General features: G+C 41.2%; 1 protein-coding gene across 1 annotated transcript; it reads right to left on the bottom strand.

The window, feature by feature from the left end:
• Nucleotides 1-7,210: 7,210 nt before the first annotated feature.
• Nucleotides 7,211-22,536, bottom strand: SEC11C (SEC11 homolog C, signal peptidase complex subunit). Its single transcript, XM_045527457.1, has 6 exons — nt 22,342-22,536; nt 15,439-15,548; nt 12,337-12,486; nt 9,702-9,821; nt 8,016-8,073; nt 7,211-7,406 (listed from the first exon to the last, which is right to left on the bottom strand). The coding sequence occupies exons 1-6, from the start codon at nt 22,426-22,428 to the stop codon at nt 7,353-7,355; spliced, it is 579 nt and encodes a 192-aa protein (XP_045383413.1). The 5' UTR covers nt 22,429-22,536; the 3' UTR covers nt 7,211-7,352.
• Nucleotides 22,537-24,453: the final 1,917 nt, after the last annotated feature.

Genomic DNA, 24,453 nt, shown 5'->3' with positions numbered 1-24,453 from the left:
TAGGTTGTCTGTTTGCTCTATTGATTGTTTCTTTGGCTTTGCAGCAGCTTTTTATTATAATTTGATCAGGTCCCATTTATTTATTTTTCTTGTTGCTGTGATTGCCTTTTCTATTCTGCATGAGTAGCTCTGGATCTTCCACCTTGTCCAACTCTGGGAATTAGGACTAGGAATCTGCATCTTTTCCTTTTCTGGTGTTAGTTATGCTCATTAAGGTTTGAGAGCCCTTGTTATTTGCTCCCTGAGAGAACACACAGCAGAAACACACCTGTGAAAAGTTACCTGAAGGAGAGAACCTCAGCCAGTGACTAGATGGAATATTCTTGGGTCAGTTGTGATGGCTGTTACCATGGCAGGACTCTTGAGAACTCCACAGTGGGAGGATCCAGCCCTTTAGTCTGCTCCTCAATCCCTGCATACACAACAGTGTAACCAAGGGATTAACATCAATCCTCCAAGTGCACCGACAGTTTGTGAATACATTTAGTAAGATAAACACATCATCAGGTATCTCTGATTTATTAAAATAAAACAAAGAGAAAAGGACTGGAATGAGTATATGGAAGGTAATGACCAGGGCTGGCGGGGCTGCTGCCTGGCTTTGATGCCTTGCATGTAATGCTCAATACAGTGTTAACATTGACCAGCCTCTGGCATCATTCCCTCTTCACCCCACTGAAATCTGACTTCTGCCCCTCTATTAGACCAACTCTCACCCTGGTCACTGGTGAGAATCTAGCAGATGCTTTTTCTGTTTCATACAACCTCACAGCAACATGTGACTACATGGATCTCTCCCTCCCTGGGCTTCCATGTCACCCCATCCCAGATTCTTCCTGCATGCCAGCCACTTCTTATCATGCTCCTTCCTGGACTTCTCTACACACCCTTTCAATGTTATGCATTGAACCTTTCAAAGTTCTGTCTTTTTTACTACTGGGAAATGGGAAGTTATTATGGATCACCCCAGCTCATTCTCTGGTCAAATACTTTGAGAAGTGTTCTAGGGGGTTTTGTTAACTGAACCTAACAGCTCACCTCTTCAAAATGCATTTGGAAGGTGAGAAGGCAGAAAAAACACCAGGCATCCACAACTCCCTAGAAGTTCCATCACTTCTTTGGGCCTTATAAAGACTCTCTTGTCTAAATTTTCCACTTCTAGGTTCTTAATCAGTCTGGGAGAAAGTCTAAAAAGTCTAGAAATGTGTATTCTGCTTCTCATGAGCAGAATATGGTCAGAGAGGTCATCTTGGAAATAACAGACTCAAGAGGTTCTTTGAACATAGAATTTAAAAACACAGAGGAGAACATTTTCCGAGGGAACTGTTACTGCATTTAGTTTCTTATAGTCAAGATCACTCTTGATGCCTTTTAATGCAGCAGCCTGCCTTGCTCCTGATGGCCAGAGAACAAACAGTAAGCAAGTACTTCGTAAACCATAAGTTTCTACATACATGGAAAGAGGTTTTATGGGCCATTGTTCAGTTTAAAAATATTTCACAGCATTTTATTCATTTAGCCATTATAGATGAGAGGGTAGAAAACAACATTTCAGGTATAAAAAAAAGGGAAAATGATCTTTTAGTGCTGTTTTTCATTTTTGTTTCCCATGTTGATCAAAAAGGCATTTGGCCTATGTACAATGCATGAAGTGGGACCATGAGACATGAGGGACTAAAATATACCGTCTTAAGGACAGTTAGTTAAATTTGAGAATGAATCACTGAGCTCTCCTTGGGTCTTTAATCCACTGTTGACTCCCGTTGACTGTTCCCGGTGCTACCAGCTAGGAGCTCTAAATGGCAAGCTGATTCTGTTATGATCTGTTTCTTCCTTTATGAGAAGTCAAAGTCAATCTATCAGCCTCTAAATCCACTGATCTAATCAAGGGGGCTTGAGACTGACAACCGAGAGAGAGGAATGTATACCCAGCCACAACAGATTAACTGGATGCCATGGAGGCTATCGGGCATGCCACAGTGAAACAGAAAAATAACAGAGGAAGCTCCCAATAACTCTCAGGGGAGGAAGAACTCAGATGTTTCTACACCAATGCACAAAGCCAGGAAGATAGATAAAAATCAACTTTTTGAGACTTTAAAGAAGAAAAGAATTCTCCCTCACAGATGGGCTTGAGAAATTAAATTTACAAAGGAATATAGCAATGGAAGGTTGCATGTTTTCCTCAAACATAAATACTTAATAAAAATGCTACCAAATAAGTATTGGCAAATGGATTCCAAAATGTATATGGAGAGGCAAAAGACCCAGAATAGCCAACTCAATATTGAAGCAAAAGAATAAAGTTGGGGTAATGATACTACCTGACTTCAAGACTTACTATTATATAAGCTATAGTAACTAAGACAGGGTGGTATTAGTAAAAGAATAGACCAGAAATAGACCCATACAAATATAATCAATTGATCTTTGACAAAGGAGCAAAGGCAATGCAACAGAGAAAAGATAGTATTTTCAACAAATGGTGCTGGAACTAGACATCCACACATAAAAGTTAATCTAGACACAGACCTTACACCTTCTACAAAAATTAACTCAAAATGGAACACAGACCTAAATGTAAAATCCAAAACTATTAAAATTCCAGGAAGATAACACAGAAACTCTAGCTGACTTTGGAGATGGTGATGATTTTTTAGATATAACACTAAAGAAAGGTATGATCCATGAAAGAAATAAGTAATAGGTTGGGGTCCATCAAAATTAAAAACTTCTCTCTCAGAAAGGCAATGTCAAGAGAAGGTGACTAGTCACAGAGTAGGGGAAAATACTTGCAAAGGATATATTTGATAAAAGACTTATTCCCAATATACAAAGAACTCTTAAGACTCAATAGTAAGGGCTGGGTGCAGTGGCTCACACCTGTAATCCTAGCACTCTGGGAGGCTGAGGCAGGAGGATCACTGAGCCCAGGAGTTTGAGATTGCAGTGAGCTATGATGATGCCACTGCATTCTACCCAGGGCAACTCTATCTCAAAAACCAACCAACCAAACAAACAAAACAAACAAAAAACTCAACAGTAAGAAAACAACTCAGTTTTTTAAATGGGCAAAAGACTGGAACAAACACCTCACCAAAGAATACATACAGATGGCAAATAAATATGAAAAAATGCTCAACATCATATGTCATTAGGAAATTGCAAATTAGGAAATTGCAAATTAAAACAACGAGATACCACTACACACCTATCACAATGGCCAAAATCCAAACAGCTGACCACACCAGCTGGTGAGAATGTGGAAGAACAGGAACTCTCATTCATTGCTGGTGGAAATGCAAAATGGTACAGCCACTTTGGAGGATACTTTGGCAATTTCTTACAAAACTAAACATACTCTTACCATATGATTCAGTAATCATGTTTCTTGGTATTTACCCAAATGAGCTGAAAACTTATGGCCACACAAAAACCTACACATGGTTGTTTATAGCAGCTTTACTCATAATTGCCAAAATTTGAAAGCAACCAAGATGTCTTTCAGTGGGTGAATGGGTAAACTGTGGTACATCCAGATAATGGAATATTATTCAGTGCTAAAAAGAAATGAACTATCAAAATGTGAAAATACATGGAGGAACCTTAAATGCTTATTAATAAGTAAAAGGAGCTAATCTGAAAAGGCTACATATTGTGTGATTCCAGCTATATGACATACTGGAAAAGGCAAAACTATGGAGACAGTAAAATGATCACTGGTTGCCTGGGATTGGGGATAGAGAGAGATGAACAGGTGGTGCACAGGGTATTTTTTAGGGCAGTGAATCTGTTCTGTGGAATTCAGAGAAAATATAGGTAAATTTAGGTAGAAGTTTGTGGCCAAAGACGATAAGGAAGAATGTTTAAGAGGACTGGGAGGCTTTAATTATTAATAATTAATTCTAAGTACTCAAATGCAAGTGATCTCAAGGAAGAAATAGTAAAGCTCTATTTGTTTAAATCCAGGCATCCAATAAACTCTTGACCTGCCTGGATGCTAATTCTGGAGATGAGGAAACCGAGTCTGAGTGAGTTACAGACTCCGTATGTAGCAGGTGGAGACAGGGCTTAACCACAGTGTGACTCCAAATCCCTCTTGCTATCCAGCCCCGCCCCATGCCCCTCATTTGAAATGGGGGGAACCTGCTGAACCCAGAGAGTGGTGATGGATGGATCTCCACCCAGAATTTCAGGATGAGACTAAACTGAGTGTCCAGGGCCCCGGGGGAAAGGCTACTTCGTAAGATGAGATACTGGAATAGAAACCAAATGACCATTAATAGAGAGGTTAGCATCAGTTTGGTGTGGGCAATGGTGAGAGGATGACACATAAATACAGTACATTTCTGGTTTTTTTCCTATAATGCAATCTGAAAATGACTTCATCATGAGAAGGAAGATATGAATAACCAAGCATCCTAATCACATTTATTCCCAACTAACTCGTGCAGACGTCTATTTCTCAGGGGTTCTCAATTCTGACTGCACATTAGTCACCCACGGAGTTTTTTAAAAGTGCAGGTACCCAGGCTTGCTTCCCCTAATTTCAATATTTTCCTACCTTGCTTACTTGGAAAGGTTAGACTTCCTCCTCTTCCCAACAGGGCTTCACTGACCTGCTTTGCTGGGCCAATGGGGGGTCCAAAATTTTAATAGAACAGTTTGGTGTCTGCAGTCTGGTTGTTGGAGTGTTTGTGTGTGTGTGCATGTGCCCATGCACACACTTGAAGCTGCGTTTTTCTAGTACTTGCACAAAATTAACACATTGTCAAAGGGGAGAAGACTGAAGAGCTGGGCTAAGGCCTGTGAGTTAGGAAATTGGAGGTTTTACCAGTAACCTCTTGAAAAAATTGAAGCTTATCCCACAGTAGAAACTTTCCAGTTTTGATGGAAACCTAAATTGATCTTCAACACAGTATGACATTTAACTTCTTCCTAAGTGTCCTCTTATAACTCAGTGGGGCCTTTGCAGGCTGTCCCTATACCAGGTGGTGTCCTGAAATGCTCGCATCTGTTTTTTATGCTTTGTCTTCTCCATTCTCAATGGGTATTAACTTTTTTGGCCGGTCCTACCAGACACCTTCTACTTTGATGCTTCTCAGCTGTTGTAAACTGGGAAAGCAGTTGCCTAACCATATGACAAATGTGTGTCCCATGAACATGGAAAAGCTCCTAGTAAGAGGTTCTACCTGATGAATAAACTGCAAGCAACTTGGATATCGCAGCGCTGATTTTGTCTGCTAGATCCAGTCCCGATTCTTGTTGGTATGTTCCAGACGCTGAGGCCGCAGCTGAAACCCCCGGATAAAAGAACTTCGATCCGGCATCCAGCGCTGGCTGAGCCACGTCAGGGCTCTGAGGTGTCTTTGTAAAGTTCACTTCAGAATGTTAAGCATGTTCAAAGAATCACTAAGAAGCTTAGCCACATGAAGAGCTTTTTAAAAGTGTATATTAACCTACTACAGAACCCCAGGAAGATGATAAAATAATAAAACTTGACCCAACATTTAAAAATTCCATTTTTAGTTAAGGGAAGAAAAATCCATTTTTTTCTTAAGAAAACAGTTTATTAAAGGGCACGAGGGAATAGTTTTTAGAAAGTATTCTAGAAGCCTTTTTTCCCCTTTCACGTTGCTGATTTCAACAGGAGGAGGTCCATTATTGTTGCAATAGCCTGTTTCAGTGGAGACGGAGGATTGAAGGGCAGGCTGCCCCCAGTGGATTCATGCTGGTCCCTCCCAAACCAGGAGCTCACTCAGGACAGGTACCCGTCCAGGTGTGCAATGTGGCGCAGGTCTACGCCGAAAAGGAAAACACACGTGACAAAGGGGAACACTGACTGAGCGGCACTGCGTACATGCCGAGGACCATGCTACTTATTGCTCATGACAGCCCAGCGTGGTAAGTGCAGTTCTTATCCTCCATTTGAGGTGGAGGGAAGTAACTTGCTCAGGGCCACACGGTGGGAAAGTAACTTTCAGAGATTCTCTATTCTTACATTACAACTGAACAAACCTAAGAGAATGAGATGGATGTGTAAGTTCTGACAGGATGCCGATGTCGTATCGTTCAGTGGAAAGAGAACATTTTTGTAAAACTGGAGTATATTTTAAAACATCATTGGCCTCCTTTTTATTCCTCTAGCACTTGGCTACGCAAAATGTGGTCTGGGTACCAGCAGCAGCAGCCCCTGAGAGCGGTTGGAAATGCAGAATCTCAGGCCCCGCCCCAACCTTCCTGAGTCAGACACTGAACTGAACAACAGCCAGGTGACCTGTGGACTCCCTGAAGCTTGAGAGGAACCGTGCTAATGTGCCTACGGCATGCCCTTCTCAGGGCTTCTGCACTGGCTGTTCCCACTTCTAGAACACGCTTCTCCAGGACTGACATGCCTCACTCTCATTTCTTTTAACTCTGCTTAATGTCGCCTCCTCTAGAGGTCTCCCCTGACTTCCACATGCAAAGCAGTGTCCTCTGTCACCTTTTATGCACTCACCCTGCTTCACCTTTCTTCACGGCAATGATCACTACCTGAAATCACAGACTGGTGTATCATCTGTTCCTCCCGCTCCAGGGCAAGCTCCGTCAGGGCTGGGCCTTTGTGCCTCTGGTACCTCAGACAGTGGCTGGGGTGAAAGTGCTTGATAAATATCTGCACAAGAGACTTTTATATGCAGGATTAGATCTAGTGCAAAGGTCTAACTTAATGGGGGAGATCCCTGGGAAATGGAAAGGGGAAACTGAGCAAAGGGGCCTTTGGTAGTTTGTGCAATGTTCATCCTTCACCCTTATGTAGTTTTTGCAATTTTTCAGAGGAATATGTACTGTTTTTATAATTTATTAAACACTTTTCAAGTAATTTAACAAACCATCTCAAGATATGCCACAAAAACAAAACAGATTGCATCCCTTCTAAAAGGTGTTAGGCTTTATTAATTTATCTGATTACATTTTAATAAGAAACCATTTCCCTTTAAGGGCCTGTTTGTTCTCCCCCAAAATGCCATTATATTAAGAATTTTACTTTTGAAACACAGACGTTACAACTCCACAAGTGGACTGCGCATTGTCCCAGCAGCAGGCCCGGCCCATGAAGGCCTGCCTGGTTCCTGGAGCGGCACAGACCCTCATACTCAGAGTCTGCCACAGTTGGCAGAGAGATCGGGCAGATTCAAATCAGAGTCCACAAAAGAAAACCATCTTTACTTGATGAATCATTTATTTGGACAAGACAGAAACATCTCCACACTGTTTTCCTTTATACATAAAGTGGAACATTTCAAATATATTAGTTTTTCTCTTTTTCAACAGAATTCATTTCAGTCTGGTTTCAGGGACTGCTTCTCATTTTAGGATTCACGTTTTAATAACACATATGCACCCATTACAGCCAAAAGAGCATACTGTAAAGAGAACACAATGGAAAATTACTGTGAGGCCTACAAATAAATTGGTCTATAAATGTATTCAGATGAAGTCTGTTCAACACTGAGCTGAGAACAGAATCAAGAGATGACCTCTTCCCCCATGGCTTGTTCTCTAAATTAGCTGTTCAACGCCACATATGGTTAAAAATCCAAAAATACAACAATGGACTAAGGATCAAACACCTGACAAACACAGCTAATGATGTGCTTATTCCTGAGTAGGTTTCCTATTGTTTTGCAAGTGATTTAAAAAAATATATAGATACCATTTTTGTTGAAGTTGAGAGATTACTGAGTTTCTTATACTACTTTTCTACATGTTTGAAACTTTCCATAATAAAAAGTAACAACTATATAAATGCCATTTTAGAATACATTATAAACACAAAAGGTGAAAGCAGCCACTTTAAATAATTAATTTAAATGCTGATAAGTTAAACAATTATGTTAATTTGTAGTTAACTACAAATATTCTTCAGAAAAATTAATGGTAAAACATTTTAAGAAGATTGCATCTTTACAACTGCACAAGTAAAAGCTTCAATATTTAAAAAAATAAATACAGACACACATATAAATTCCTACCTTGAATTTTGGATAGTCATTCATTATTATGGTGACCATACCAACATATGGTAAAAACCTAAATTGTGGGAGTAAAAAGAAAGAAATATAAAAATTGTTTACAGTGATGGCACATTTTAAAACACTATAAATCAACCTTAGGAAACAGATCTTACATGGGAATACCACTGACGGCCTGTGAGGACAACATTCACCCCCATCTCTAACAGCTTTATTAGCAAAGAGCACCAGAGCTAACAGGACAATTTTTTAAGCACGCACATGATTTGAGATAGTGGTGCTACTTGTCTTCACTTGCTGCAATTAAAATAATTAGTTGATCTACTGAACAAACAGAATAGGCAACTTTCACAAATCTAGTTCTTATTTTTTTAGAAGTAAGAATCAGCCTATATAAAAACTGCTATTAGATAAAGCTTTTAAAGCACGTGAATAATTAGTTTGTATAAAGAGTCATCACTTTCATCTTACAGTGCTTTTCAGATGTAACCAACCAGTTTTTTGGCAATGAATACAAATGTGAATACCATAACTTATACTCAAATATGGTTATGATCCCAGAGAGAGAAGGTTCAGTGCATAAACCAGCCAATGATTATGCTGACAAAAGTAATAGCAGTGTGTAATCAGATTGACCCAAGTCTCAATCATCTCTGCTAATGGGAAGCAAGGTAACACACCCATAGTACCCTCTAGTTTTATATAAATCTGTAGCTCTAACCTCTCTCTTATCCAAAGTTTTTCACCTGTGTCTAGAAAGAATTAACTAGCTTAGAAGTCTCCTGGTCTCCCTGCAGATATCTAAGTGGAAATGTAATGCAGAAAAATGGTTTAAGGGGTAGAAAGAGGCTTTAAGCCACAATCTAATAAATAAAGCTAAATCTTAGAAAATGGTAGGCAGTTTCTCCAGCCTTAAGTAGGTGGTGAGATTTAGATGAGATAAAACATTTCTAATAATTGTTAAACATAAAATGGGTCAACAAGAGAGGAAAAGAATCTCCTTTTCTGTTTTTTTTAACAAGAGGATACATTCTCTACTGTGTGGATTAGAAGCAGAACTTATTACTGGAACAATTATACAAAGATGAATATTAAAAGATTTATCACAGAACTGTTTTCAGTCATGAAAAATAGGAAATAACCTAAATGTCCATCCAAAGAGGATTGGTTAAATAAGCTATGATTCTCAATAGAATAGCATGGAGCCATTTAAAAAGATATAAATGTAGATTTGATACCAAAAAGCTATTTCCAACTTCCTGTTGAGTGGAAAAAAATCAAATTCTTCTAGGTAAAATTATGTCTCATGTATGCATTCACACACATCTGTAAAGGCACAGATAGTATCTAGAGCATTTATTGAAATGTGAAATAGTGGTTATCTCTGGGAGGATTTCTTGTAATTGTTATTTAAAATCCACAGATGACTAATCTCTAGGTGAGAATTTATTTTTAAATAGAATTAAACACATGACAGAGATAAGTGGATTTAGTTTTAGATTTTAGAACTTTAGGAAGGTCTATGTTTTATTTATCTTCACAGTATAAACTAGAACTGCTTAGATCTCTCCTGACATATCTGTAATGAATGATTCTATGAATATTATCCTATAAATTTAGTTTCTTTGTTTCTGAATGGTTTTCTGGTTTCTGAACCTTCTACATAACTTAAAAGTGAATTCTCACCCTCTTGCTCTTCCCACCACGTCTTTCTTTTCAAGCCAGTTTTGGCCTTCTTTGTATAAGCCTCTGTCATCAACTTCATTATTATCTCCTTTGGTCAGAAATTTGATGTCTCCATTATCTCTGGAAGGCAAAATAGTGTCCTCTCAAAAATTATTTTCAGCACAGCAACATTAAAACAAATATTAGTTTACCCAAGACTTTACCATCAGACCATTTAGAAAAGCAGTCAAAGATAACTTGACCTTCCTTTGGTCTAAGATGATTGTTTACAGACAACCATTCAGCTGAAGCACAAATCTAATGACAATTTTATAGACTTAAATTCTAAAACACTCAAGTGACCTTGACAACCAAAGAGCATGGCCAAGCACAAGGGCAATGATTCACTTTCAACACAGCACACAGTAAAAAATGAATGAAGAAAAAGCTAGTCCCTAACTTATGTTTTAATCTGAAAATAAGAGTATTAGTGTCATTCATCAGTGAGCAAAATCATGTGAATAACCACTGTATAATCCTTTCAAGCCCACATTCAGAATACCCCAAAATGTTGCTGACAATGAGCTTTTCCAGGTTGACTCCAGTCGTTCACCTCAAGTCAGAACAGGTCAGAAGTCAGGACATGAGGCTGGTTTAACAAGCTGTGTTGGACTTGAACTGTTTTCTTTCTTTCTTAGTCCTCATGGACCAATTTGTTAACATGGATTATATTCCTCTTCACTCTAGACATAAACTTGGTCCCAGATCACAGATTTGAGCACAGCGTAATTTAAATGCAAGTGTGCTCTTAGCTGTCCTCAAACTAATTTTCCTTGCCAAATGCACAACGTGTTTAATACAGTATTTCCTTCACCACTGAGCATAGTGGTATAAAGTCCAGTTTGCAAGGAAACAAGAATCACAAATGGCATAAAACCAGCGTGTTAAAGAGACATGTGGGATTAATTTTAAGAATTCTAAACGGGTGCTCACATAGCCTTGACACTAGAAACATAATATTGTAGCATTATGGAGCTGTAAAAAGGGTCATCTTTCAATAAGATGAATGAAAAAATGCACTATTAAAATGAGATAAAATACTAAAAGCCCAAGCTGATTTGCAGTCATGGTTATAAAGGAAATCAAGAGGATAAAAATCTTGGCAGACTCTCACAATTCATGCAAATCACAGCAAAAAAATCATTATTTCCTCAGCTTTGAACAATTTATCTTTTTTTTTTTTTTTTTTTTTGAGACAGAGTCTCACTCTCTTGCCTGGGCTAGAGTGCCATGGCATCAGCCTAGCTCACAGCAACCTCAAACTCCTGGGCTCAAGTGATCCTCCTGCCTCAGCCTCCTGGGTAGCTGGGACTACAGGCACACGCCACCATGCCCAACTAATTTTTTCTATTTTTAGTTGTTTGGTTAATTTCTTTCTCTTTTTAGTAGACACGAGGTCTCGCTCTTGCTCAGGCTGGTCTCAAACTCCTGACCTCAAGCGATCCTCCCACCTCGGCCTCCCAGAGTGCTAGGATTACAGGCATGAGCCACCGCACCTGGCCACAATTTATCATCTTTAGAAATTATTTTTAAATCAGGTGACAGTACTGTCACATTATGACCAAGCATGCTTCTTCCTCAGTAAGTAGACATCAAGTAACCACAGTACCAATGTACCAACACAAACTGAAACTGGATTCTCTAATGTTACAGTGATATGGAGTGAATATTTTAAGTATCAGTATCTTTGGGGAACACTTTTGGGGAAACACTGAATGCGATGGGAACCTAATACCAGACGTGTACAAATTGTTACCTGTCACATATGCATACATGCCACACACAGGGTGAGAAATGCTCCATTATTTAAAAACATACATATGTATACTTCTAAATTGAATTCTGTAACTCATACAGGTAAAAATCTACACTAAGCTGCATAAAGGTAAATGAATAACCAAGTATATGAAATGTAACATTTTTGCTAATCTCGTGAAGTACTCTCTTATGGGAACTTTCTATATTTGAGCTAGAAATAAATGTTTCTGGTTCCAAAAAAGGAGTCTTAATAAGTAAGTCACCGTTGGCATTTAAGGGAAAAGCAAGGCTGTCAGGGGGCAGGCGGAGAGGAGAATTAATGCAGGATATTCAATGACCAAAGCATAAGATGAGCTGGGGGAAGGAATTTTTATCCACCAGCACGAACATTACTGCTGAGAATGCCACTTTGATCAAAGTGACACACAGAAACAGTTAGCTTTTCTGCATTTCAGAAAATAATTTTCATGTCAATATAATCCTTTGTTATTATAATATGATTTTTCTTTGAGCTCCATCAAATAACTAACATGTTATAATATATTCCACCTTACATTTATGTAGCAATTTAAGTTTTTAAAGTGCTTTAGTAAACATTTGTTCATTTAATTCTCGTAATCATCCTGTGAGTTGTGGGTAAAATATTACCACTCCTGTCCTACAGAATGAGTCAAGCAGCTGGTCCAAAGACACCCAGTTAGCAAATGGCAGAACTAGGAACATAATCCAGTGTGTTTAATACTTTCTAACTAACCATTAAAACTATCTACCAAAAATTCACAACCCTCCCCCCAAAAACAAACAAACAAACAAACAAAAAGAAGTAAAGCTTCTTTACTTTTCATGAACTTTGATTACTCTGTGAACTATTGGAATGTCTCGTCCTTCAACTTTAAAAACAACTATTTCACCAGCTCTAATGGGGTCTTCCCGGAAATTTGTGAGGAACAGAAGGTCTCCCCTGTGAAACGCCGGCTCCATACTGCCACTAGAAAGAAGCACAAAGTCAACATCAGCGTTACCCTGTGTCCAAAAGGTGACAAGAATAAACATAGCAGTTAGAGCTGAAAATCTAATCAATAACAAAGTCAGTCTTCAGAGCTATAAAACAAGCTGAGTGGTTTCCTTCTGACCACCCAAGGTAATAACAATATGGGAGAAAGGAAATGATTTCTACTCAGAATTAAGTATGGAACAGGCACCAGCAGGCCCCTCTGCAGTTAGTATTAGGTAGAAAAATAACCAAGAATAATGTGGACTCTGAAGTAAACGCTGCCAATCTTTAGCTTTAAAAAAAGTTCTCCTCCTACAAATACATTACTATTTTCATTGAGAACTTCAGACTCTTACAGCTGGTTAATACTCTAGGGCGATTCTTTTGTTTTATAGCATATCCCCAGCAGTTAGGATACTCCAGTATTTGTTCAAGGAATGAGAAACAAACAAGTGAATATACTTAGGGAGGATGACCTGTCCCAAAGCCAAGCAGAGGGTTGGGACAAAATTTGAACCCAGGTCTTTTACACCTACTGCAGCAGCCTCCTTTCTATCGCATTCTATGAAACGCCGATTCTAACGAATATTGACTGATTTTGATGTGGAGGTCAATAAATAATCCCACATGATAGCAATTTAAACCCATGCCAAAAATCTTTGGTGGATTCAAAGGAAATCGTAATCTACTGGAAGCTGAAATTTAATAAATAGAATTCATTGTATAATTCTCATGCTCTGCTTTAATGTAGGAGAAAATAATAAGTCCTAGGAATACGGCTCTATGGGGGCTGTGCACCAGGATGAGTAATGGTAACAGTAATGAGTAACAGAAAGAAAGGGAGAGAAAGAACCAGGCTACTGAACATGCAGAGCTTTAAAGGAAACCGTGGCCCTCCTTCCCCTCCAGCCTTGGCACGCCTCAAACATCTCAGCAGACGCTCAAGTTTAAGTCAGCAGATGCTTACTGCAGCCTGTCACTAAGTGCCTACCGATAGGTTTATATTTAAGGGAAACCAGTGTCACTAACTCTGGTAATGGATCCAGGATTCAAAAATAAGAGATCTGAATAGAAAGGAAGAAAGTGCTAGAAATAGAACTAAGAGGGAAAGAGAGAAAACATCTGAGTAAAAACAAATTTGGGGTTTTTCTGTCCCCTGACATAGAATTTTATTTTGTCATCTTCTGAAACTAAAACGTATTTGCTTCAGGGTTTTGTTTTCTTTTAAAGATAAAAGCTAAAATGCTTAAAATAATTACTTCTGCATCTATGGCTTCATCTTTACTCCTCCAATAAAATTCCTAAAGACACACAACGGGAAAATGTTGATAGAAAACTGTCTCAGTCGGCAGTAACAGTTAAGGGACCGCAGTGAGGACCAGACTCTCTGCACAGGCCACAGAGGCGAGAAGAGGCTGCTGGAGTTTGGCATCAAGGGTCATGATCACACCCCATCAGGAAAACAGTTCTTTTCAGTGTTTCTAATATCAACTTCCAGTTGCTTTCCTCATGGGCCAAGGGTTCCCCCGAGGCCAAACATCCCTCAGGGATGTAAATGGTCTATGCTGACAAACCAAATTGCTTTAGCACTAAAAAGGATGCTTTTTAAAAAAGCCCCTAAAGTGCAGCAATTTCACAATAACTTCTGTGTCAAGTGTGCCTGTGTGATTTGGGAAGGGGAGCCAGCACATCTCAGATCTAGTGCTGGCTCTGCCAACAGTAATCAAGAGATGCTTGTGACTTGGCCTCGCTGGGCCTCAGGTTCCTTATCTGTTAAGTGAGAGAGCCCATCTAAATTTGGTTTTAAATGCCTTCTTCTTTCTTAAAAGCCTTAAAATCCTTCCTTCAAGTGAGATCTTGCCAGGAAGCATAACCATATAAAATACACAAAAATGGAGCTGTCATCACTGAAGCAAAGCTGAGGCATCTAGAATCCATGGACGTCATTCCCTTCTCCCTCCTAATCTATCCAGCCGGACCCCAGGGGACTCCCGAAGCACAGAGTGAACACCAGTGAATCAGAGGTCCCCTCAGCTCTGCTTGTGAGCTATGCTATCCTCGGGCTTCTAAATTCATGAAAACTCTAGAAGTATGCCCCTTGGCCAGTCACACAAGGGCACCCTAGTGAAGTGGGGATCGTGGCTGTGTTCCTGTAACATGGTGGCATGGCCAGCAGAGGGAAAGGGCAATGGTTTGGCAGCCAAGTGCCCTGTGTCTGGCCTCAGCTCCTGTACTGGCCGGCTGTAGCTCTGCGCAAGTTACTGCTACAGCCCACCGCCCCACCTGCAAAACAAAGTGACACTGTCCCCACCAACAGTCAGATTCAGTGATCTAAGGCACACAGGACAGAGAGCATCTTGAAGCACCTACTGGCTCCCAAACCTGGTCATGTGATTTCAAATTGACTGTTAAGTGTTTCTACTTGGGTGACTTTATGGCTGCATGAAGTTAACTCTAGTATTAACTTTTCTAATATAAACATGCTGTACTTATTATAAGCAGAATAGTCTCAAGAAGACAGTAGCCGTTTACACCAGTATGATTAGTGATGAAGCTTGAAAAAATACTGTGCACGCTGCTAGGTGCTGGGAATACACACTCCCTGCCTATCTGGTACAAAGAAAACCAATAAACATGTTTAAATTAGTTATGGTTAAATCAATTTGGTCACAAATAATGCATTAATGCCATATTATTAAATTGTCATTTAAGTGGATGAAATGCACTAGCATCAACATGACTACAGCTCTAAAATGTCTATTAAAAAAGATAAGATTTTTCAAGAACAGACAAAAAAATTAGACCTTCTCATAACAGATATCAGTAAAGAAGACTCTAATAGTTTATCCAATTAAAATTTTGAATGTTGGCTCTCACTCTGGCGACCCTGCTCCTCCGGCCAGGGCAGCCGCGTGAAGGAGGATGCGGGCGGCCCCTGGGACCCACCTCAGCACCACCACGATCGGGCTCTCGCTGCCAGTGAGCACAATCAGGCCTTTCCAAATCATGAGTGCAGAAGACACGATCATGGCAAAGTTTAACACCTGGTAATAGAGCTGGAACGAAAAAGGCAAACCACAGTGAAAAACAATGGCAAAATATTCACAACCCCAACCAGGAGATGCACTTATAAAATTTTCAAAAATACGTGATTTTAGGACATGAAACTAATTCATACAGGGTACAAAATTATGTGGTAGTTCAACTTTTGTCCATGGAAAGAGCCTTGTAAATATCGTCTCTCCTTAAGTGAGAGAAAGTGGAGGAAAAAACAGCAATCTGGGGGACCTGCCTTGCTACAGCCCCAGGGAGGCTCTACTTACCTGTCCGGGATGTCCCAGCACCTTAAAACTGAACGGGCTCTGCCACTCTAGTTCTACCAGCAGAGCCTGCTGCTGTGGGCTAGTCATGGGCACAGTCCAGAGTAGAGCGAGAGGGTCTAACCTTGATCCACACAATGTAGATTCATCTAGAACTCCCTTTAGCCCTATAGCCAAAGACAGCCTCAATGGAAGCTTCAGGGTACCAGAGTACTTAGCAACGAGGCCATTCTGCATCTGAAAATTACATTTTAAAAGTGAACAAAAACTTTAAACACCCGGATGTTTAAATTTTCCATAAGTGTTTTAAAAGGTGAACAACATATATTTGGTTAAGAGCACAGGCAGGAGGGTCACACAGGCGGTTACATGGTCAATCGCTGGTTACGTTAGCTCTGAGGAAGAGGTTTAAGCTGATCCACTCCACCTCTGGCCCTGTGTGAAGACCCACAGGGCTTCCCTCGCTCCCTCCTGCATGGCACGTGCTGAAGCACCGGCTCTTCCTTGCTCACAGCTGCCTGCCACACCTGCCAACCCCTGGGGACCAAAGGCGAAAGCAACTTCTGCCCACGTCCCAACACGCTGTTGGTGGGGAGCTGAACTGTCAGCCCCAACGTCTGCCATCCTCCCAGAGGCTACAGTGGTCAGTGGTTAGTATCCAATACTACGCAAACTCCAGGGAGGCGCTGCATTTTGGTACCTGCCTCAATCTTCTCACAACCCCTGCGGTTGTCCAGGTGATTTGAAGAGCCACCTACATGGCCCATGCAACACTCTGCTGTCTCAATTCCTGGACCTCCACACCTCCAGCGACCTTCTTCCTCCACCTGGACCATGTGCTCTCAGCAACACACTCTGGAACTGAAACGGCTCTATACCCACATCTCTAGTTCAATGACCCCCCCCCACCTGGCTGCACGTGCCTGTTCTTCTGGCATCTGTGCTCACTTACAAATCAGGACCTCCGCCCCTCACTTCTGCTACATAAAGTCACTCACAGGCGGGGATCCACATCCTTCACCCGGCCTGGCAGCTCTTACTCCAGAGACCACCTGTTTACCTCTTCAGGGAATAAACTTCCAGACCCCTGCCTGGGAGGAGAAGACCTGTGAGTGGAAGAGGCAGGAGAGCAGGGATCTAATTTATCTTAGCCCTCCCTCCCCTTCACCTCCAGTTCTGGAGACACCCAGTACTGCTGATTCTTGAGTCTTTGAGGATTCTGCAGCACAAACAGTGAAGAGTTGTTCCTCGGCGTCCCCCACTGCCACTTGGATTTTGGCTTTCTCAGGCTCATGTTATGCCAGTCACCATTCTCCCATCTGTTTTCTGGCTCCTAGTATTTGGCAGATCTTGTTTCCTCTCTGGACTTATCTTGCAGTAAATGATGACTTTTAAAATCTCCTTACTATAGTTTTAGTGTTTCAGAGGAAGTGACATCAGACAGGTTAGATCCCATCTTAGCTACCTAGCAGCTCACCCTACCAGTTTTCCAGAACATCCTTGTGAAATGAGTTTGGAGCTAGGACCCAGATCATGTGGCTCTGCACAAAGTCATTTTCCTTAAACATCCAAATTTACTTTTAACCGAGACAGAATGTAGGGGTGTGGACTCCTTTAGAGTATTGAATACAGTTTAAAATGCAGTTTTAAACAGTTTAAAATACACAGGCCTGGAGAAGTGGGGCTGAAGATACTCAGGAAGTCCAAACAGGGACATGCCCGGGTGGCTCTGTAGGGTGTACAGACCGTTCTTTCCAGCAGCGGTTCTCAAACATCAGCATGCACCAGAATCAGCTGGTGATGCCTGAGAACTGCATTTCAGACACGTTCCTAGGTGACACTGAAGCTGCTGGTGTGGGGGACACAGTTTGAGAGCCTGCTCTGCACCACTGGTTCTCAACTGTGGCTGCGCATTAGAATCATCGGCATATCAGGCGTCATATGTGTGGTCTGTCATTGACCAAAACGTCATTATGTGATGCACGACTGTACTTGTTTTCAAATGCCCATCTCGTCATATCTATGTCCTGCTTAAAGACCTTTGATTGCGTCCCACTACTCCAAGGATAAAACCTACCATGGCCTCTAAAGCCCTGATATATCCCCCAACCCCAGCATCAGCTGGTGAAACTCACTACACCCGAGTTGCACTGGTGGTATCTGTCAGCACTTCAAACAGCACATGCTACTTCCCACACCAGGGCCTTCACCTGGTTGTTCCCTCTGTCCAGAAAGCTCCCTCCCTGGACCCATTAATATACCAAACACTCACTCACCTTTAAATCCAACTTTAAATGTCAGTGCCCAAGGGAAGGCTGCCCTGGCCAAACTTCTGTATAGAGGGCCAGACAGTAAATATTTTAGGTTTACAGGATATATAGTTTCTGTTGAAACCACTCAGCTCTGCCAGTGTAACAGGAAAGCAGCCATAGACAATATGTGAAAGAATAAGCACGGCTTTGTTCCAATAAAACTTTATTTATAAAAACAGGTGGTGCACTGGAGTTTGCCAACCTCTACTGTAGGCCAGCCTAGGTCTTCCTGTTCTGTTGCATATTCTCACTGCATCCTATACTACTTTAAAGCATCCATCACCATCATAATTATGCATATAATTATTTAATGTGTTTTTCATACTAGACTGTAAGTTCCACAAAAGAGATCATTTCAGCCTTGCGTATAGCTATGTCCCCAATATTCAACACAGGTCTGGCAAAAAGTACTCAATTTGTTGAATAAATACTGATGAAATAAACACCTTTAATATATGATAAATGCAAACAAACCAGCAGTAAGAAAAACCCTAAAATACCAACCAAAAAAGGTAAAAGCTTAAAACTAATTTTCCAAAGAGAAAAAACAAGTGGCAAATAAACATTTAAAATGTTCAAACCAATAATCCTGCCTCTACCCTCCCCGTCATCCTTTCCCTTTCTTTCTTTTTTTTTTTTAATGCTAATACTCAGTGCTGGCAAGAGTATACTATGGTGGGGATGCATGTTGATATAACCATTCTGAAAGCAATTTGGCATTATTTCAAGAGGTTACTCTTGGCCCAGTAATCCTACTTCTAGAAATTCAGTCTAAAATAAAGGCAGACAGGGAATTATCGCCCAAAGATATTTATTACAGTCTTAATTCTAATAATGTGGAGAAGGACATAAATGAGCAACAGTAGAAGAATGACTGGGTAGAAAATGGCAGATTACTCTGCTATTTAAAACAATGCATAAGAACTTTAATGATATGACCAAACACTTAAAATATGTTGAGTGAAAAATCTAAGCTGCAGTAGGATCTCAACAAACTATAAAACAGGTTATAAAACAAACACAAGGAGATGCCCCAAGACACGGAGAGGCTATCTTAGGATGGTAGAATTATGACAGTTATTGAATTTTCTTCTTTAAATTATTCTCTGTTCTGTAAAATTCCTATGACGAACAAGGACTGATTCCAAATTCTAGGAGGGAAAACTGTTTAAAGGAACTGCAATTTGACAGAGTATTATATAGCCATTAAAATAATTTTGAAGAGTCTAACAAAACATGGAAACATATTCTGGTATGATGTAAGGTAGGAAAAGCACAGCTTAAAGCTGTCTCTTGCTAATATTATAACCATGTGAAATACATAATTTGAGGCAATTATGAAGGATACAACGGAAAGTGAGGAGATAAAAAGTGAATCAAAATAACTGTTAGGGTATTTTGGTGCAGTAAATGAAAAAAGGAAAATAAATATAATTCAATATTAAAGTTACACACCATTTTTTGACTACTTGACTACTGTGTCAACAGCAAATTATGAAACTATCATTATATTCCCAGGAGAGCAAAAAGGGAAACTGGAGTAGTAAGCAGACGTTGTTAAAGTGTTGGGCTATAAACTGTTAAATGGTTGCTTCTAAAGTAAAATCAGCTTTGCAAGTCACATCAGTCTAAAGCGGAAGTTGTTCACTGGAGTTACATGCAAAAACTTCTCCACCTGTTCCGCCTGACTTAAAAGATTTGATAAACAACCCTTGTTTCAATATGAATTACAGATCTGATTTGGAAAGCCCCAAACCATGATTTTAAACAAAAATTGCTGTTTTAGAAAAGTTTTCAAACCATCAGACTCCACCCTGATAAAAGCAAATTATAAAACCTTGCCATTTACCTAATGAAGACCTCATGCTAAGAATATATTTTCTTATGCTTGATTTTCTATGCTTGAAAAATTCATCGTGGGAAAGTAAAATTAATTCCTCTAAAACAATTCCTTTGATCCAGACATCTATCTGCTAATAAAATAGCCAAATATATATATAAAAAAAACCTAACAATCATACAAACTGAGAAATCACAGAGCATACATACACTTCCAACACCTTACCTTTAAGGCATCTACTGAATCTGAGTTGAGGTTTAAAATCCTGGAATCTAGAAACAATTTTTATTGAACTACTGACAAACTGAATGGGATCTAAAAAACAGACTACCATGTTTCACTGGTACCATTTGTTGCTGGTCATCTTTGCCTACCAACTTTGTATGCTTTGCACTTAATAGCTGCAAAAGAGTTTAGAAGTAAGCCCATATTCAGTCATTGTCAATGAAGGAGGAAATAGCCAATGTCTAAGAGTTTTAAGCAAACATTTCAACCCAGATATTCTGGCTGACAAAGCAGCAGCAATACCAGTGGCTGTATTTCTTCCTCTCTTCCTCACTGTGGAAACAAAGAGCCCTTGTCTTGCATGTGGCTTCTGACTTAATTAATAGTAAGCAGGAGCAACAGAGAAAGGAAGTCCTGCTTCCAAGACCGGTGGAGCATGCAGGCCTGAGAAGGTGCCATAGGATGCTATTTTGGAGGGAAGAAGAAAAACAAGCAAAAGGACAAAGCTCAAAAAAGAAAAAGTAATAGGGTGCAATAGACGTGAGCTTCTGAATTTCAATTAGAAGACTAGCAAAACAGGCAATAAAACCAGCTACTGGTTTTATTGTCTACCAAGCTGGTTTTATTGCCTGCCAGCCTCATCACTGACAATAGAAACACACAGATCTTTTAAAGGGCAAACTGGTATAGGGATTGATACATTCATCAGAAGGCCTTCTCTGATAGTTTGCTCATTGTAATCATCAGTAATCAGTACCAGTTTTAAAGACATTTTAAAAACCAACTAATTATAAGTCTCAATTTTTAAGTAAAGCTCTATCTCCTAGAAGATTTTCTTGTGAACAACATCAATGCTCAGCTCTTGGTTTTTCAAGCTAGCAATATTTTCTATTGCAACTCATCTTAATCACAGACACTCACAGGAGTTCGTCAATTATGCACATCTAGACACAACCAGATCCTAAACATAGTTCATCAAATCCAAGTCACCAAACTATCCCATACTCCTGAACTAGTCTGAAGTGCTACTTGGAGACACACACACACACACACACCCCACAACCACGCATGCAAAGGAGTAAGTTGTGCCCTGCCATGGCCACCACCCTACATCTCAATATAATGGAACAAATGAAACTGGATGCCATTAAAATCATGAGAATTAAAACTGCCTGATAGGAAGGTCAGATTTTTCATAGTACAATTTATTAGCATAGTAATAGTAGTATTAATATTCATCATGATACTTAGGTTCTATAGGTCTTAGGTTCTATAACTCTACCTAGAAGCTTAAGCAATCACATTTTTCCTGACTGAGAGGGCTGCTTTTCCAGTCCCTACTCACTCATGCTTTACATTGAGGAGATAAAGACCCAAAGACAGTGATGATGGCCAATAACTGGCCAAGGAGAGAGCAAGAGGGAAGTTTTCCTCTGAGGTCCTCCCAGAGAGGAGTGAGAAATCTACCTCAGCTGCCCAAAGACCCTAACTGCCTCCTATATTCATGGTGCAGCCAAAATGATGGAATCTGAGAAAGAAGTTAGCTAAGACTTCTGGAATCCCTTTTGGAACACTGGTTCAGTCCACGCTGATTGAACATACTTGTGAGCTCTCTAGGTGCAAGGAACATTACTTAGTCCCGACGAATGGTTAAGGGAAATCTGCTTTGGGAAGCATCGCTGGACAGCTCCCATTGTCAGAAAGTTCCCTTTCGCCTGCCTTTCTGCCACTTCCACCCGCGGACAGTCAGGCCTCTGGAGTCTCACAGAGATATCTGTTCCCTCTTCACCCGGTGGCCCTTCAAATACGTGCAGACAGCTGTCACTCACGCTCGAGTCATCTCTCCCACAAATCGGCTGTGGTTTTCTCAACCACATTTGACATCCAATGCTCAGGGTTTCTTCTGTTCTCTTCTCTTCCTGGCCACCCTCCCCTACTTGTGATCTTGTCAGTGCAAGAGAGCGCGCACTCACGTGGGTCTGGGAGGATTTGAACCCAGGGCCTCTAAGAGCCCAGCGCGGGAGCCTCGGGTCGCTACCGGGCCGCAGTCACCAGGAGCTGCCCTTGCCAGAGCCCTACCCGGGAAGCCCCGACTCCCCACAAGCACAGCCGATGCCGGCCCCCGGGAGCGCTCCCCACCGGTCTCGGTTACCTGGCGCTTGTTCATCTTCCTCAGATCCCCGAAGATGTCCAAGCCAGACGCTGGGAGATGCGTCCCCACGGCGCCCGCGCGTACCATGGCGGGGTCTCTGGGGACCCAGGTGGCCCGCCGGCTCCGGGTGTTACAGACAGCTGCGGAGCACCGGCCGGGGCCCCGCCCACCAGCCCCGCGTCCTTGCGAGCCACGTGACCGTGATTCGCTTGAGCTTCTGGGAATCGTAGTCCCGCGAGTCTTGGCCACCAGTCAGCCAGGGAGGAGCCTGGGGAAAGAAAACTACCACTCCCAGAATGCCGCGGGCCGAGAGCCTCGGCCAGTGAAGACCCAGGGCTCTCAGGGAGAGCAGCGACCGGGCTCAGGGTCCTCATCCGACCCTTCGGAGTGAACTTGGGGCTGCGGGTGATCCTGCATGTCTCGGGGACAACTTGGGTAAGTGACTACTCAAGAGGAACTGAATTTCCCGACTGTGGTCAGGCGCCATTAGGACACCTAAAGCCCCCTCGCAATCACCTAACCGTGTATCTTGGCCATTGGATGACTGCGAAGGGAAGGCGGTGCTCCTGCACTATGGGCGGGTCAAGCAGAGTTGGGGCGGGGCCTAAAGATGGGCGGGGCCTAAAGATGGGCAGGGCGGGTGGGCGGGGCTTGGAAGAGGCGGGACTTTTGACGCTGCTCTGAAGAGTTGTAGCACTTGAATGCAGGGAAACATCTTGAATGAATAAATAACCACCTAATTTCATATACGGGGAATCAGAGGCCCGGAAAGGTTCATTAGCATGGCCAAGATTAAGTGGCAGAGTCTGGAATAGAACTCAAATTTTGAAATGTCCAGGTCGTGGATTAACACAGTCCTAATCCTAGATTATGTTTGGTTCATTCACTCACTAATTTATGCATTCTTTATTTCATTCATTTATCCACAAATCTTTATGGAGCACCTACTATGCAATTGGTCTTGTTCTAGGCACTTGAAAAACACCAGTGAACAAGTGTCAACCTAAACATCACACAAGCTATAAATTCAGAAAAGAGAACTTTATTTCTTCTAAAGGTTTACAGCCTGGTGGGAAGTGTAGCCTCTGGCAAAAACGAGAAACAAGCACTTCTAAGGAGGAGGGGATGGAGGCAGGGATTTATGCTAAACAGGCTGATCAGCTATACATATTCAACAGGTCATTGGGAGGATCTATGAATATTCATGAAGATGGTCCTGGCACCTGTGTATTGAACAAACATGCATGTAATATACGACCCATGTTCACCTTGGGGTGGAGACTTAACATTTAAATGTATTACAGTTAGGCCTTATATGTCAAAAGGTCTTTTCAGAAACACAAAGGCTCTCAAGTGCTCAGCCGCTGTAAAACTGTCCAGAACCAGTCTGTAGTTGGTGGTCTTCTTATAAGGCAAAAGTTACTGAAATCAGTTTCTTGTCCAATCAAAGCTGTAGTTATGGCTTGTGGAACCGGGGGTCAGTTAGTCAGCATCTGGCAGTGCATGAGCTGCGTTTGTTTTAATATTGATTATCTCAAGGCCAGTGCTTGTTTAGCTGCTTGAGAAAAAGAAAATCTTGTGGCAATGAGAACACAGTTTATTCTTTAAGTGCAGGGGTGTCTGACTAAAACCTTGCCTGGCATTGCCTTAGGTCTTGTTTATAATTTGATATTTTATTTCCACAAAGAGTCGGTACTGTCAGTCTTATGATCTCTGTTTTAACATTAATGCTGGTCAGTTTTATCTAAACCCTCAAAGGGAGGGGGGTATAGTGAGGTGTGTCTGACCTCCCAACCCATCATGGCCAGGATCTCAGTTTTTCAGGTTTTATTGGGGTCTCCTTGGCCAAGTGGGGGTCCATCAGTCAGTGAGGGACTTAGGATTTCATTTTTAGTTTACACAAAGATCCTTATGTTCTTGAAGCTTATATTCTACCAAGGACAGACATAATAGATAAGTAAATTAAACAGTACCTAGAGAGTGGTGGTGCTATGGAAATAAGAAAGCAGATAAGTTGGATGGGGAGCTCTGAGGCAAGGGAGCAGAGTGAGAGTTCAAAAGTCTATGATTGACAAACCTAGGACCCAGCTTTTACCACTCTGATATCCTCAG

Source organism: Lemur catta, chromosome 16, assembly GCF_020740605.2.
Source record: "Lemur catta isolate mLemCat1 chromosome 16, mLemCat1.pri, whole genome shotgun sequence".
Lineage (NCBI taxonomy): Eukaryota > Metazoa > Chordata > Mammalia > Primates > Lemuridae > Lemur > Lemur catta.
Note: the sequence above shows the minus strand (reverse complement) of the source record. Positions and strands in the feature narration are given on the sequence as shown.